Source organism: Eschrichtius robustus, chromosome 4 (genome assembly GCF_028021215.1).
Source record: "Eschrichtius robustus isolate mEscRob2 chromosome 4, mEscRob2.pri, whole genome shotgun sequence".
In the NCBI taxonomy this organism is placed as follows: Eukaryota; Metazoa; Chordata; class Mammalia; order Artiodactyla; family Eschrichtiidae; genus Eschrichtius; species Eschrichtius robustus.
The window spans coordinates 6,855,001-6,870,399 of NC_090827.1; the positions used below are offsets into that span (position 1 = coordinate 6,855,001).

The 15,399-nt window shown below is 41.6% G+C and overlaps 1 protein-coding gene across 1 annotated transcript in view; it reads right to left on the reverse strand.

The window, feature by feature from the left end:
• Positions 1-14,884, reverse strand: part of NAF1 (nuclear assembly factor 1 ribonucleoprotein) — a 40,772-nt gene extending 25,888 nt beyond the window's left edge. The window contains exons 1-2 of the mRNA XM_068542032.1: positions 14,492-14,884; positions 11,893-12,061 (exon numbers count right to left, since the gene is read on the reverse strand). Coding sequence (XP_068398133.1) covers positions 11,893-12,061; positions 14,492-14,745 — 423 coding nt within the window. The 5' untranslated portion in view covers positions 14,746-14,884. The remainder of the gene's footprint in view (positions 1-11,892; positions 12,062-14,491) is intronic.
• Between the last annotated feature and the right edge of the window lie 515 nt (positions 14,885-15,399).

The following is a 15,399-nucleotide window of genomic DNA, read 5'->3' on the forward strand; positions in this document are numbered from 1 at the left end:
ATGTGGCACATATATACAATGGAATATTACTCAGCCATAAAAAGAAATGAAATGGAGGTATTTGTAATGAGGTGGATGGAGTTAGAGTCTGTCATACAGAGTGAAGTAAGTCAGAAAGAGAAAAACAAATACAGTATGCTAACACATATATACGGAATCTAAGGAAAAAAAAAAAAAAGCCATGAAGAACCTAGTGGCAAGACGGGAATAAAGACACAGACCTACTAGAGAATGGACTTGAGGATATGGGGAGGGGGAGGGGTGAGATGTGACAGGGTAAGAGAGTGTCATGGACATATATACACTACCAAATGTAAAATAGATAGCTAGTGGGAAGCAGCCGCATAGCACAGGGAGATCAGCTCGGTGCTTTGTGACCACCTAGAGGGGTGGGATGGGGAGGGTGGGAGGGAGGGAGATGCAAGAGGGAAGAGATATGGGAACATATTGTATGTGTATAACTGATTCACTTTGTTATAAAGCAGAAGCTAACACACCATTGTAAGGCAATTATACTTCAATAAAGATGTTTAAAAAAAAAAAAATAGTCATTGAGCAAAGTCAAGGAGCTTCAGTTCCTCCTCAAGGGCTGTAGATAATATTCTGAGCCATGTCCTTTGAGCTGTTTTATAGACACTGAAACCCGCCCCCGCCAGCTGGAAGAAGTTAACTACATGATGAACAGATTGTAGCCATGACATACGCTGTCACAATTCTGAGAACTGGCCTGAAGAAATGGAAACAAACCGACCCTGGAACTGAAGACTAACTGTACTTAAAACAATCAAGATGACGCTGATGAGACCACCAGTGACCAATTTCAAGATGACCGTCAGAGCTGACTGTGCTGTTTCTGCATGTAGCCCCTCCCTCTGCCTGTACATCCCTGAAACGCCCCCGTAAAAGCTCTTGCCCATTGATTTTTGGTGGGGGGAGTCGGCCTTTGGACATGAGTCCACCCTCCCCCTCCCAGGTTGCCAGCCTCCAGAGTAAAGCAAACTTTCCTTTCCAAAAAAAAAAAAAAGAAAATTTGCTCTTTATCAACTACGTAGCAAATATCCACTCCCTTACCTCTCACCATGTTTTTTAGCATTTAAATTGTTTACTAAACTCTGGCATTTGACTACACCAAATACATCAATCTTTTCATTTTTTCGATTTTAAAACTCGTGTCACATTTAGAAAGACCTTCCCTATACTAAGATGACTTTTAAAATTCACTGATACTTTCATCGCTTCTCTAGTTTCACATTTTAAAATTGTCTGAACACAAGAAAACACCATGCTGAAATTTATGTCTAGTGATTTTCTTGTGTATTCACTGTACTACCATATTTTCAAAAAAAATAAGTCCCCCTCCTCCTTTTCAATATTAGTATATCGCATTTTTCAAATGACACTGGTTGGTATGACCACAATTCAGTGGTGATGACAGTGAGCATGATGTCTGACTATTAGGAATGTTTCAAATGTTAAGCATAAAAATGCAATTTGATTGGAACTTTTTATAAGATTAAGAAAAGTATTCACCTATTCCTATTTGTGTGTGTTTGTTTTTTTTTAATCAGAAATGACTGCTGAACTTTACCAAATGCCCCTTCATCATCTTTTGATATCACCACCACATAATTTACTGTAAGTTGAGCAGGTCAGACTACAGGGTCTAATGGAGTCCTGATGTCCTGCTCTAAAGACATCTATGAGACATCCAGCATGAAGGGAGACAAGTGAAGGTAAACAAAGCCAGAATATCTGTAGTGAGGCAGGGTCTCACACCTGTGGTCAAAACACAGTCTGGGAGGCTCCCTTAACTCCTGTTACTACCCTGTTTCAAACCTATGTATTAACAGAACAAAAAGTTTTGCCTACAAATTGGGAGGATCTCTGATCTCATGTAGAACCAAAACTTAGAACACAGACACCACACTTCTAATTCCAATTCAGCGACCCCAGTACTCTGTAACGTGGGAATGCATGCATAGTTTTCTGAGATTCCTAAAAAAGGCCAATGAAGGCATCAAATTGCTTCTTGATGGTAAAAGACCCTACCTATAAAAGTGATAATGCCTGATGTCTCTATACCAAATGCTCTGCAGAACACAAAAGGTATATAAAGAACCAAATATTATACATATAACTTGTTAAGAGAAAATGAAATCAGCCTAGTACAATTCCAGGTGGAGATCAAGAAGTAAAACCAGCCTTGTATAATTCCAGGTTAAGAGCCTGTCCTGGAGCCTTTGAAGGTCCAGTTAAGTCAAGCAGTATATTTGCTTTGGAAATAGCATTTTGGGGACTGAATGAAGGGAGAAAAGAGATATTAGTTCCTCTTAAACGAGCATGCTAGGAGAGAAGAAGGATAAAGGGGGGGAAAAACGTCTCCCAAACTCCCTCAACAATTCATCCAAGGGATGTGCTTTCCATGAAGATTTTTGGCAGGTTTGAAGGCAGAACTTTAGAAGGTTCAAAGGAAAAGTTTCTGGACTGCAATGTCAGACCATTAATACAAGATCTGGTCGTGATATGTAGATGTCACAAGTTACCTTATCTACTAATCTAAAGAAGTACTAATCTAAAGAACTGCACCACCACCAAGCCTAGTCACTCCTCACCAAATTATCCTGTGGCTTTGCGCTCTTGTAAATACATTACTGTCTAACATACTATTTGTTTACCTGCTTAAAGTCTTTCCCTAACTAGACAATAAATCCATCAACAGCTAGGTACCAGGTCTGCCTTGCTTGTTGCTATAGCAGGAACAATGACTAGCACATAACATAGTAGGTGCTCGGTATAAATTTATTAAACGAATCGGCTTAGCTCATCAGTCCAAGCTAAACAAAAATCTCAGAAGAGGTCGCAGACTTTTTCAGTCAGAGCAGAAATCAGGTAATGAAAACACAATTCTTGAAATTCAAAAGAGAATCCTCAAGGAGTGAAAAGGACCTCAACCCGACCTTCTCAAAAACAAAGTAAAAAAGGCAGGCTTCCAATTCAGCTTCACTGCCCAGGACTGACGCACAGATACCTCAGCTTTGCAGCGGCAAACATTACTACAGCCATTAGACTAACACCTGGCCCCCTGATAACACAGAAGCTGCCCCGGTAAGATAATGAATGAATCTGCTCTGCCTCATCATCTCCTTCAACCAAAAATCAAGCACTCTGCTTTTCCACGAGCGGAGGGAGGATGTGTACGCGTGACAGAAACGAGGAGAAACACAGACACGCTCCAATAACCAAGAAAAGGGGCCAGAACACATGTTCAAGGACACTACTGCCTTGACAGTACAGAGGATATAAAGAATCAGAAATAAGAGGCGCAACGACACACTAAACAACTGAAGGAAGAGCTGATGAGGGACATCGGGACCCTTCTTCGTCATATAAACAAAATCAAGTGCAATGAAAACAAAAGACTAGAAGGCTATTTACAGCCGGCGAGGAAGATTAAAGAATGAGCCGAGTTTACCTACAACCCCCATGGAAAGATTAATGAGCGAGTAGAAAAGCCTCCTTCTATTCTGCTTATCCAATACAAGACACTAATTACATTTGATTATTTAAATTTAATTAATTAAAATTAAATAAAATTTACACTGCAGTCTTCAGTCATACTGGCCACATGCAAGTGAGTGCTCTGTAGCTATGGTATGAAGACAGGGTCACTGTAGGACATTTCCATCGCTGCAGGAAGATCTACTGCACAGCACTGCTTTACACTCTCACACAATCAAAGAGCCCTCCATTACTAAATATATACCCAGGTAGAGGAGGACCAATCTATTTTCGGCCATTAGTACAAGTATAAATTTAAGAGCATGTTATAACATCACGCACCATATTAGGTCTTAATGCTAACCTGAATACTCCACTGGCAGAAATGAAGGTGTGTGATAAATCTGTCGTCATCATTGTTATTTGTTATTTTCCAAAATTAAAAAGACACCAACAACCTGTTTTGGATGTACAGTGTCTGCAACTAGATATAAATATCTATGCACTCATTTAAGTAAAATTAATATTATCTTTATTGATCCAAAATCAAAGAGTAAAAATAGTTTTCATGGATATATTTATTCAAAATGTCTACATGTAATGACAAATGTAACAACAAAGAGCAGACAAGGAAAGGAAGAAAAGTATTTTACTCGCATCACCAGGCAAAGAAAAAAAAGTCACAGCATTTGGCAAATGAACTCCTGAAATTCAACATACTAAAGAAATCCAATCCTCTACTCTAACACACTCTACACCTCCAAGTCAAAGGCTTTCTTAAAAGGCAATGTAGGGTTTCTTACAGCAATGTAGGAAAGCGTAAATTAGACGACAGAATCATCCTTTACCATGACAAATTATCCTATGTTATTCAGAAACCAAATACTCAGGAAGTTCAAATGATCAAATTCCAGTGTTGCTAAGCAGGCCTCCACAACAGTGACTAAAAACAGAGCTGACTGGAATCCACCTGATGCTAGTTCTGGATCTGCTCCTCTCCACTCACTACTTCAGGCTTCTTATCTATAAATAGTGAGAAACTAAGCAAAAAAAGTTCTGAATAATTCATACGAGTGATTAACAATACAATTTTAAAAAATGTTTAACAGCATGCAATCAAAAAGACAGAACATTAATACAGAAATTACACACCAGACTTGAACAAAGTTACTCTGATTCTGGAGAACAGATGCTCACAGCTATGGCATTAAAGAAATGCAAGGTCCTAACCACACTTCTCAAGCAGGCGTGAAAGATCAACCATTGTCTATCAGAAGAATATGATTATATTCTGATTCTCGGACATCTTTATGGTCTACATGGTTGCTCAGTTAAACAAAATATTCAAATGAGAAGCACTGAACATTAAAAATCCATCCTATTAAAAATTAAACTGTAGACACACCAGTCAAAAAACGGTGCCTAAAACTTCCAGCACAATAACGGAAGGAGCTAACGGGTCAAAGATGGCTCTCCGAGGGCTTCCCTGGTGGCGCAGTGGTTGAGAATCTGCCTGCCAATGCAGGGGACACGGGTTCGAGCCCTGGTCTGGGAAGATCCCACATGCCGCGGAGCAACTAGGCCCGTGAGCCACAACTACTGAGCCTGCGTGTCTGGAGCCTGTGCTCCGCAACAAGGGAGGCCATGATAGTGAGAGGCCCGCACACCGCGATGAAGAGTGGCCCCCGCTTGCCGCAACTAGAGAAAGCCCTCGCACAGAAACGAAGACCCAACACAGCCAAAAATAAATTAAAAAAAAAAAAAAAAAAGTCACAAACTGCTATTTTAAAAAAAAAAGGCCCTCTGAGAAGACAGTCATACCTTACAATGGTCTTGACTTCCCTAGTTCTATGAAGACTTATCATTGGGGTAGGGGAAAAAAATCAGTAATTTATGATCTTTTGAGGTAAAATTACCTAAAGAACCTTGATTTGGGTTTTCACTCACAAATACAGAAAAAGGGCAGCAGAAAGTGGGAAAGGAACCAAACATTCCAAATGGCAACAAATCCTTTTGGTGCCAGTTTGGGGAGAACTTTAAAAAGTGAGGAAAGTGGAAGGAAGTTATCTGACCACTTTCTCATGTTACCCAAGAATAGAGGACATGCATGTGGAGGCCAATTACCTGATGCTATTAGGTGAGCCTTCACTTTTCAGATATGGTTGGAAAGTAGGATCCAATCTCTGAAGTACTGAGAGCCATGATTGGAAACTTTTTTTCCTATAGCTGGTAAAACATATTGGAAAGAAGAATGGATTAGGTCTCTACACTGTGAGTCAACTAGGACCTCATATAACATTTAGTCGAATTCATCAACTTCTCCAGGGAAAGTACTTTTACGACATTCCATGGAACTCAGCTACTCCTTTAGCCATCACCAACAAGCATTAATTTGCCCTCATCAATTACCCTATCATACATGACACTAGATTCACATTAGCCCATTAAATATTTTCACCTAAAGTTGAAAGTGAACACTTCTTTGAAATGTCTTTATATTCTCCTTTTTTTAAGAAACTACAATGTTCTCATCCCATCTTTCTCTAAAATTACTGTCACAAAAACAAAGCTCATAAGAATACTCTCGAAAGTTAACTGGCATAAATATAAAAGTAAAATAAAATCATAATCCATCTCCATAAGAAAAAACCTTCAACGATGAATATAACCCTAAGCATTATCTTTGATGTTAACTGAGGAGTCCATACCTCACAGAATCTGAGACACTGACTTTATGTACCACAAAATTAAAAGCACTGCCAAAAAACTGTGAAGCTAATCACTGCCATCAATTATTAGTCCCAACTTTTCAGAAGTGTGAAAAGGTTAAAAAGTGTCCATTTTAGAATTGACAACATTCCCATGGATGATGAGTGAACAAAGAAACTTTCCCTGAGCCCCTACAACGTAACCAACACTGGGGACACAACTCTGCTGCGACAGACTGGTCCTTTCACTGGGAAATTTCCTATTCCGCTCACCTGTCCGTCTCTATGGAGATCCTATCCACCTTTCGATCTAAGGTCCAGCCACGATGCCTTCCCTGACCACGGCACTGCAAGTCACCTCCCATTCCACTCGGTCCTTCGGCTTCCTGTACCTGGCACAATTCACTGGGCTTTCCGTCATTAACTCCGTTGTTACTCTGCTTTCAGCCAACTGTGTATGCTCACTCTCTAGGTGGAGTCTTCTTTACAGACAGTTGTCTTTATTCTCTAAAACAATCACAACTCACTTGTTAAATCTACTGGGGATGGAGAAAGCTAATAAATGGAATGTTTCTGTGCAATAATGATCACATACATGTACGTACACAGGGTATATATGGATACTCTACTGAATAAATCAGTATTCAGGATTATTTGTGCTTCATACAAGCTTTACTGAAATAACTTTGTGCAATGAAGCACAAAAATCTTAATTTTTTAAAAAATCTGAGCACTGTTTTTAAAAAGCACCAAGTATTAATGAAAACCTATCTCCTTTCAAGTATATAAGCCATTTCTTAAATATCAGGTATTTTGAGAATGTTAATAAGTGCCATCAGTATTCTAAGATACGATATAATAATTCCAGATATACTAAAGTCGTAAAAAGCTGAAGTTGAACAAGGCCTGCATTTAGGACAAAACTCATAAACCAAGTTGGGCCCTGAAAACACCACATTCAATCAACGATTATTAACTGTAGAACAAGGTGCAATACAATTTCAAGATGGTGGGAAGTCAAAAACTGTGAAATAATCCACTGTAACTTCTGACCACTTGAGGTGGGCCACGTATGTCCATATCCTCATGTTAGGATAAGGGTCTGCACTGCCAGAATCAGAAAGAGAAAAAGTGTACTCACCCTAACTACAACTACAAGGGTCAACCTAATTATATTGCATTTGTATGTTACCTATATTATACTGTATATTGTACATACACATATACTGCATTTGTATATTGCCTATATACTGTATATTATAAATTACATACCATATATTGTGTATATATATGGTATATATACAACATACTGTATACAATATACAGTATAATATAGGCAGTCTCTAACTTATGAAGGTAAATTTACCAAGAACTGCCTACAAGCATTAAGTTTTTTTCTTGGTCACGTTATATTACATGTATAAATACACGTTATCTATATTGCGGTATTATCCATGTTTTATCCCCAAAAGCACTGTGATCATAATTTTAAAGTATTATGTAAAAACTTCAGGTTTTCAATAGGCACTAATTTATACAATTCATCTCTGATTAAGACTTTTCAATGTCCCAATCCCATAAATGTCCTTATGATTCTAAATTTTAATTACACCAGATTTATTCGAAAGAACAGTTGAGAGCATAAATTGATGAGAAAGTTCTTCAAATAGAACCTAATTTTCCAATTCATTGAAACACTGAACAAACCCTATGTGGTTTAATGTAGTTCCAAAACTGTAATATGCATGCTGCTTTACATTTACTGTAGGTTATATATTAATACAAACCTCCTCAGCATTAAAGGGTTTATGTTTTAAAAGAATGATTCCACTTGGTTAACTTTAAGTCATATATTACATAATTGTGACATTAAGAAAAGAGCCAATTAAGACTATTCTCCTTTCCAATGCCTCTACGGCTGACCAATCCCTCATTTTTCCTCTTCCTGTCATCTTTTTTTAAAACAAGTTATAACCACATCTTGTCATCCCAAGGGATTGTTGCAACTGTTTAATTCTAGTGCCACAACTACTGAGCCTGCACTCTAGAGCCCGCGTGCCACAACTACTGAAGCCCGCGCACCTGGAGCCAGCACTCCGCAACAAGAGAAGCCACTGCAGTGAGAAGCCCGCATACCACAACGAAGAGCCCCCGCTCACCGCAACTAGAGAAAGCCTGCATGCAGCAACGAAGACCCAACGCAGCCAAAAGTAAAATAAATAAAATAAATTAAAATTTTTTTTAAAAAGCAACTGTTTAATTCTAAAAGAACAATCTCGAGGTTGCCTCACTGTAGCTCCCACATTCTTACAATGAGAGATCCGCAATAGCTAGTAGGTAGATCACCAGGACCTAACTTTGCAACAATGGAAAAGATTTAAAAAGCTAGACCCAGGAAGGCAACATTCCTGTTTGACAAACAGGCTAAATGGAGGTAAAAATTAAGCTCGGCATGCCTGAACAACAATAGCAAAGAGCCTAGAATATGAGATACTTCATAAAGAGGTAGGACATAAAACCGGGCTAAACTGGGCACGTCTATGTTCTAAAGATCTCAACGATCCAGCACAAACTCTGGAACTGGTATTAACTGCTTGGCCCATTTTAATTTATGTTTGCCTTTTGGCAAAGGCAACACAGAATATTTCCCTCATCTTCTTCAGAATTTCATTAGGAAATTAAATTAACAGACTGCACAGAGCAAACAGTTGCGCTGCACAACCCCTGCCGCCTAAGACGACACACACCAGTAGACCTGAACAAATGGCACGTTCAATACCAGCCAGAGCTAGTTGTAACAAAGGAGGGGATGCTTCCCAAGAAGCGCGGACTGTCATCTTCCGAAAAGAGAGAAATCTAAGCTAAGTCACAGGACTGTCCCAAAAGTCAGGAAAGAACATGGCACTAATAGCCAGTTCGTGGAGAAGTTTAAAGTAGAAGACAGCAAATGTACAGCCAGGAACAAGAAAAGAAATGCATGTGTAAGCTAGAATTAAAAAGATGAATCTACAGGTAAACAGAAGAAGTGAGTCAGGAAACAGTAATGTGACACTCAGAACAATGAGAGTCCCAAGAAGAGAACAAAAGAAACAGCACGGCCATCCACAAGAGCTAGCTTGGTTCCCGACGGCTTTCCTATCCAAGTAAGTTTCCAACAGATCCCCCTCCTCTTGATGCAATCTGAGGGTCTCTGTTGCAGCCACGAGAGTCCAATGTAAGTCATGTGATTAACTGCTCCCAAGTATTATCATTTCCCTCTTCCCCGCCACAGAAGATAAACACTATTACTGACGAACAGCAACTCCGTCTGAAGTGTTCTAAGCCTCCCTTTCCTGTGACCGAGAACCCATTCCTTGCGGTTTGCATGGGGCTGAAAACACCCACCCAGCCCCCGCCCTCTTCAAAGCCCACACGCTTTCACGCTTCCTTTCTGTCACCTGGCTCTCACACGCTCCTGCCCTCCCACTCGCCCGTGTGCCTTCTCTCAAGCACACACTTTCCTACACACTCTCCACAAGAGCAGCAGTGACTAGGTAACTCAGGTCCAGGCAATCCCAATACCCATCTCACTACACTCAAGTATTTGTTCAGGCCTGAGTACCGAGCCCCCGGTAAACCAGCACAAGTTCTCGCCGTGGCTTTCATACAGGAGTATCAGTGGCCAAGCCGCCAGCCCCGCGCAGAAACACCTACTGAGCAACAGAGAAGGAGCAGAGTCCTAAAGATACTGAGTACCTGTAGCCACACCATCCTTGGTGTTCAGGGTCGAGTCATTCCCTTCCCTTGAACTTCAGAGCTGAAGTTCTGAAGGAGTCCTCAGACACTCTTTCAGACCCTAAGTCAAAAAGATTTAGGGCAGACCAGAGAACTCATTCCTGCACCTAGCTCTGGCACCACAGTGGCCTAAAAGACTAGGAACTTCTAGTACATTTATTTCCTAATCGGGAAAATATAAAGTAAACAGCTAGTTAAGAATCCAAAATTTAAAAATAAAGACTATAATTGCCCCTTCCATCCTTCCCAAAGATCCTTCAGAACTGGCACAAAAAGGAACAGAGCAGCACAGTATTACAAGTTTTAAAAGCTAACATACTTTCCCAGCAAAAATGCAATCTTCTGATATGAGCCAAGCATACACTCACAATTCAACAGCACTTCCAGCAATTGACTGTATTTGTCTCTGCTTCATTTACTATCTCTGTCTCTCCAGTAGGTACTATGAGAGCAGAAAGGGGATGGGTCTTGTTTACAGCACTTGGCATATGGCAGGTGTGCTGTAATAGTTTAAAAGTGGGTGAATGTAAGATGCCTGTTCACTCACCCATTCTACAGTCACATATTACCGTTGACTGAGAACCCAACACCCGAAAAGCCTCTGCTGGGCACTAAGGGAACCGCGAAGATCAGGTCTGAACTCAGTCCTCAAGAACGTGGTTCCTGGCCTCTATGGACATAGATCCTTTTTGACTTTCTGATGAAAATATGAGCACTCTATCCAGAAAAATACCTAAGTATATTGCCTAATATTTTGCACTAAATTCCAAGGGAAAAATTCAGATCTAGTAAGATAAATAAGAAAATGAAACACATACATAAATCAAAGTACTGTGGTCCTTTATTTGTTGATTCTTATACTCTAAGAGAGAACTTAAATAGAAAGGTGATCAAGATACAGGGAAAAGATCAAATTTCCCAATACTTTCAGAAAATAGTCATAAGTTGGGAGAGCCTTTGTGTAAAAAGACCACTGAGAGAGATCAATGTCTATAGCAGGAAAATATAAATCAATGACGAATTTGCATACAAATCCAAGGGTTCTCAATACATGAGGTGTTAAGTGAGATAGGAAATTTCTTATTACAAGTAGAGAAAAAGGAAATAATATCGATTGAATACAGTCATGAAAAAGTGCCTGAATGACTCTAAGCTTTAAAAATTTTTTTCAAATCTTGCTTTACTACTTCATTGATTTAAGTACTATATCATTACAGTTAGTGATCATTAAGGTTTTTAAAAGCTTTAATAGTAACTAAAGTACACGTGGGAGTGGGGAGAATAAACATGTGGCAATATCCTGTGAAATCCTGAGAAGACTTTCCTCTTGGATCATAAGGTTTCATTCAACCAGACTACCATCAACCTCCTAGTAACAGCTTAGAAGGAAATAACCACGCAGGAGTTAAAATTTATAGACCAAACCTATCAAATGTCAATACCAATCCACAATAAACAAGTTTTTTCCAACTGTAATAATGAAAACACTGCAAAAACTTCAAGTAAATATAAATCCTCAAAAGTGCAACCGATCTAATTTCACTATTTCTCTAAATGCAGTCGATGAAAAAAATAATTTCAATTGCTACTGAGCAAAATTTTCTGAGTTGTAGACCAAAAAATAAAAAATCTTTACACTCTTTAGGGAAGATTATAAAATGAAAAGCAGCAAGCCAAACTGGATGCCCAGCACAACTATCAAATGTTAGCATTGGAAGCAACCTGAGAAATTATTCAGATCAATACTTTCTTTTACTTAAGAAAGCCAAGGCATGGCAAAGGTATGACCAATAAAAGCTGAGAAAGGTATTCAAATTTATGGAGCAGATATAAGCCAAATGAGATCAATACTGGTACCATAAAATATTTTAGAACATGCAAATTAAGTTCAGTAACAAATCTGAGTACTTACACTAAGAAGTAACTCATCTTTTGTTTTAAGAGGAAAATTCTTATTTTCCTTCTCAACTTGTAAATCATCGTCTCCATCCGACAGCACTGCAGGGAGGGATATAGGAGACGAAGACGATGAGGAGGAGGATGAGGAAGAAGAGGAGCTTGAACTATCGGAATCTGTTTCACTGTAGAGAAGAAAACATTGAGAACAGTACAAAAGCATTATTATGAGGGTATCAAAATACGATTATTCAACTAGGAAATATCTACTTTACTAGATGTTTATGGCTGCTGTTCAAAAGCTTAGCATTTCGAAACTGACTATGGTATCTGGAAAGCAGTCTTTAATCCTCTGATCACAAAATTCCTGCTATAACCCAAACCCTCTTATTACAATTGTCTCACGTGTCATGCAACAGTCTGAATATAATTAAGCATGTGACAAATCACTGACAGAACAGAATTCTGGGAAAGGCACCTCTCTTATTAGTCACCAAAGACCAAATCACAACTAGGCCAAGAGAGTTTCTTCTCAAGTCTTCAATTTGGAAACTCTGAGTCAAAGTTACTAACCATGCTGAACACTGCTCTCTGAAATCTCCTTTAGCTCTCGACTTCCGCGGCAATTCTCAGGGCCAGTGACTCTCCTCTTAAGTTGTTTGCTGGTACCCACTTCAGCTCCTTGTATGTACTGTTCCTAAGAGTCCCGTCCTCATGTTCTCTTCTTTCTCTGGTACCCTTTCCATGGGTAACCTCATCCACTCCGATGAGCTCAATCATTACCAATGTGCAGATGACTCCCAAATCTTCAGCCTTGATATCCCCAGGCTCCTCTCCTCATCTCTGGCTGCTTACCAGCAACTGTGGTATGAATGACCTATACATGTCTCACACTCACAAGTTGCAAGAAAAAAGTGCATTCTCCTTACTAAATCTGCTTCTGTCTTCGAGCTTCTACTTTTATTTCATTGTTTAGTCCTCAATGCAGTCACCAGAGGTAGTAACCTTGGAATCATGTCAAGCTATTGCATTCTCAGTCAATGATAAAACTGGTAAACGTGACTCCTATTCTGCTAGAAAAATCTGAATACAGAGTGTGTATTAGGTGATATTAAGGAGTTAGGATTCATTTTACTATGATTGAAAATGACATGGTGGTTATGTAAAAAGTATTTCATCAGAGATGAATAGTAAAGAATTTACAGGTAAGGTGGCATGCTGTCTGAAACTTAACACTACCAGGTTAAAAAAAAAAAAAAACAAGTTAGAAATGTTAGATAAAACAAAGTTAGCAAAATATTGGAAAGTGTCAAGTTTGGTGATGAGTATATGTGCATTCATTGTACTACTCTCTGTACTTTGTATGAGTTTGAAAACATCCATAATAAAAAGTCCAAGTAAGTTTTATCTGTAATTTGATGTTCGAATTTACATCTCCATACCAGAATTGTCCTCTGAACTCTAAACTCACCATCCTACTGCTTACCTGACATCTCCAATTTGTTGTGAGGGAAACCTCCAATTAACTGTCCGAAGTTAACATTCCTATGGGTCTACAGCCCCCATCCCAGTAAACAGCACCACCATCCACCCAACTGATGCCTCTCTGACTCGGCCACTACGACATCTACTAGCGACCCTGATCAGGGAGATGTCAAAATATTCAATCCAAACATGGTCACGTCGTGGACTAAAGGCACATCTTTCCAGCTGCTTCCACACTAACCCTGCCCATTCTGCTTTCACTCTGGAGCCCAGTTCAATTCCTTCTCCACAGAGCAAAACATCAGAACGTTAACCTGAGCATGTCAATTATCTGCTCAAAAATTCTTCAGTAGTTTCTCCACCACTTAGAATTAAAACTTTATCATGGCCAGAGGGTCCGACCGGGTTGGGTTCTCCTATTACTTTCTCAGTGCCTAGCTTGTTCCTTCGTGGTAATTTTCACCAGCTCATTGGCTGATTGGTATGTTTACTTTTATTTTTCGTCCCTCTCAGCATAATGCAGGGCAGGGGTAGGATCTATTTTGTTCACCGGTACAGCGTCGCACAAGACACAAACACTTGTAGACGACGTGCAGCGTGATGTAGTAACGTCACGCCGAAGTCCCCTCCCTCCACAAAACTTTCATATTTAAAAGACACCGCGAGGGAGGGGGGAGGAGCCTCATAAAACCTACGGAGAGCCTGCAGTGATAGTAAAATAACAATGTTTCGCTAACTTCATTAACAATTCCTCACCACAAGGCTTCTACGAACAAAACTGCCGGGACCCAACTTGTAAACACATAAAACCCTTCACCTGACGCTCCATTTATCCGGCTCCACATGCAAGCGCACCCACTCAACTGGATGGGGAAAAGTCGGCTCTGCCCCAAACTATAAGCTACAACCACCAAGGACACGCCACACGACTGGTCACGGGAACAACTCTGTATCCGCAGGTTTCCTATATTCTAGCTGAAAACGATACGGTGTACACAAGACCCCCAGACTTCGGGGACGAGGGGCCCTGACGGCGACGCTCAGGCCCCCAGCGTGATCCACAGGGGGCGGCGAGGAACGCGCCCCGGCTCCCCGGGCCCTCCCGCTCCCCGGACCGCCGGGCGCCCGACCTGTCCGAGTCGGAGTCCGAGTCGGAGTCCGACGTCTCCAGGCTGATCCCTCCGGGAGGCGGCTCCGGGAGCGACGGCGGGGCGAGCTGAGGCGGCTGCTCCCCCGCAAGGTCCGGGGCCCCCTCGTCCGCCCGCGGCGCTGCGACCGGAGCGGGGTCCGGAGCCGGCACGGCCAGACCTTGGTCAACCCCGACGCCGGCGCCACCGAATTTCAGGGTTTGCAGCTGAGCGGCGGCGGCCTCCACCACCTCCATGACGCCGCGCTCCGGGGGCCCGCGCGGGGAGACACACCACCTCGGCGGCGGAGGCGACCACGAAGCGCTGGGCCGCTTCCCGCGCTGCCCGGGCAGCTGCACGCGGAACCGCACGCGGAGCCGTCCGGAGACGCGCCCCCGCCGTGCACGCAGCTGCACTTCCGGCAGCGCGTGACGTAACGCGACGCGACGGCGTTCCCTGGGGCGGGGCGGGCCGCGGGCCTTTGCAGCCTGGACCGCGGGGTCCGAAAGCCGCCGGATTCCCTGCGTCTGGGGAAGTGCGTCTCACTCCGCAAAGCGGGATGGAGAGACTTTCCTGCAGCAGCTGCTGCTGCTTCTGCTGCTGCGGGATCTGGGGCAATTCCGCGGAGGCGGAGACGGGAAGGAGGGATGACAGGACAGGGAGATGCCTGATGGGCCGAGACCGTGCACATCAGAAACTTGAGCCAGGAATCCTTGAGCAGGCACTTATAGTAAACTTCCGTAAGGTTAAATGGAGTTCCAGCCGTGGATAGACAGCAAGCACGATGATCATCCGTCTCAAAACGATTACAACTCTTCCATTTTTTTTTTTTTCTCCTCCAAAGCGCTCCCAATTTAAAGAGAGCGCTAATTGTGGAGAAAGTGTTGCTACTGGTTGATGTTATAGTTGAT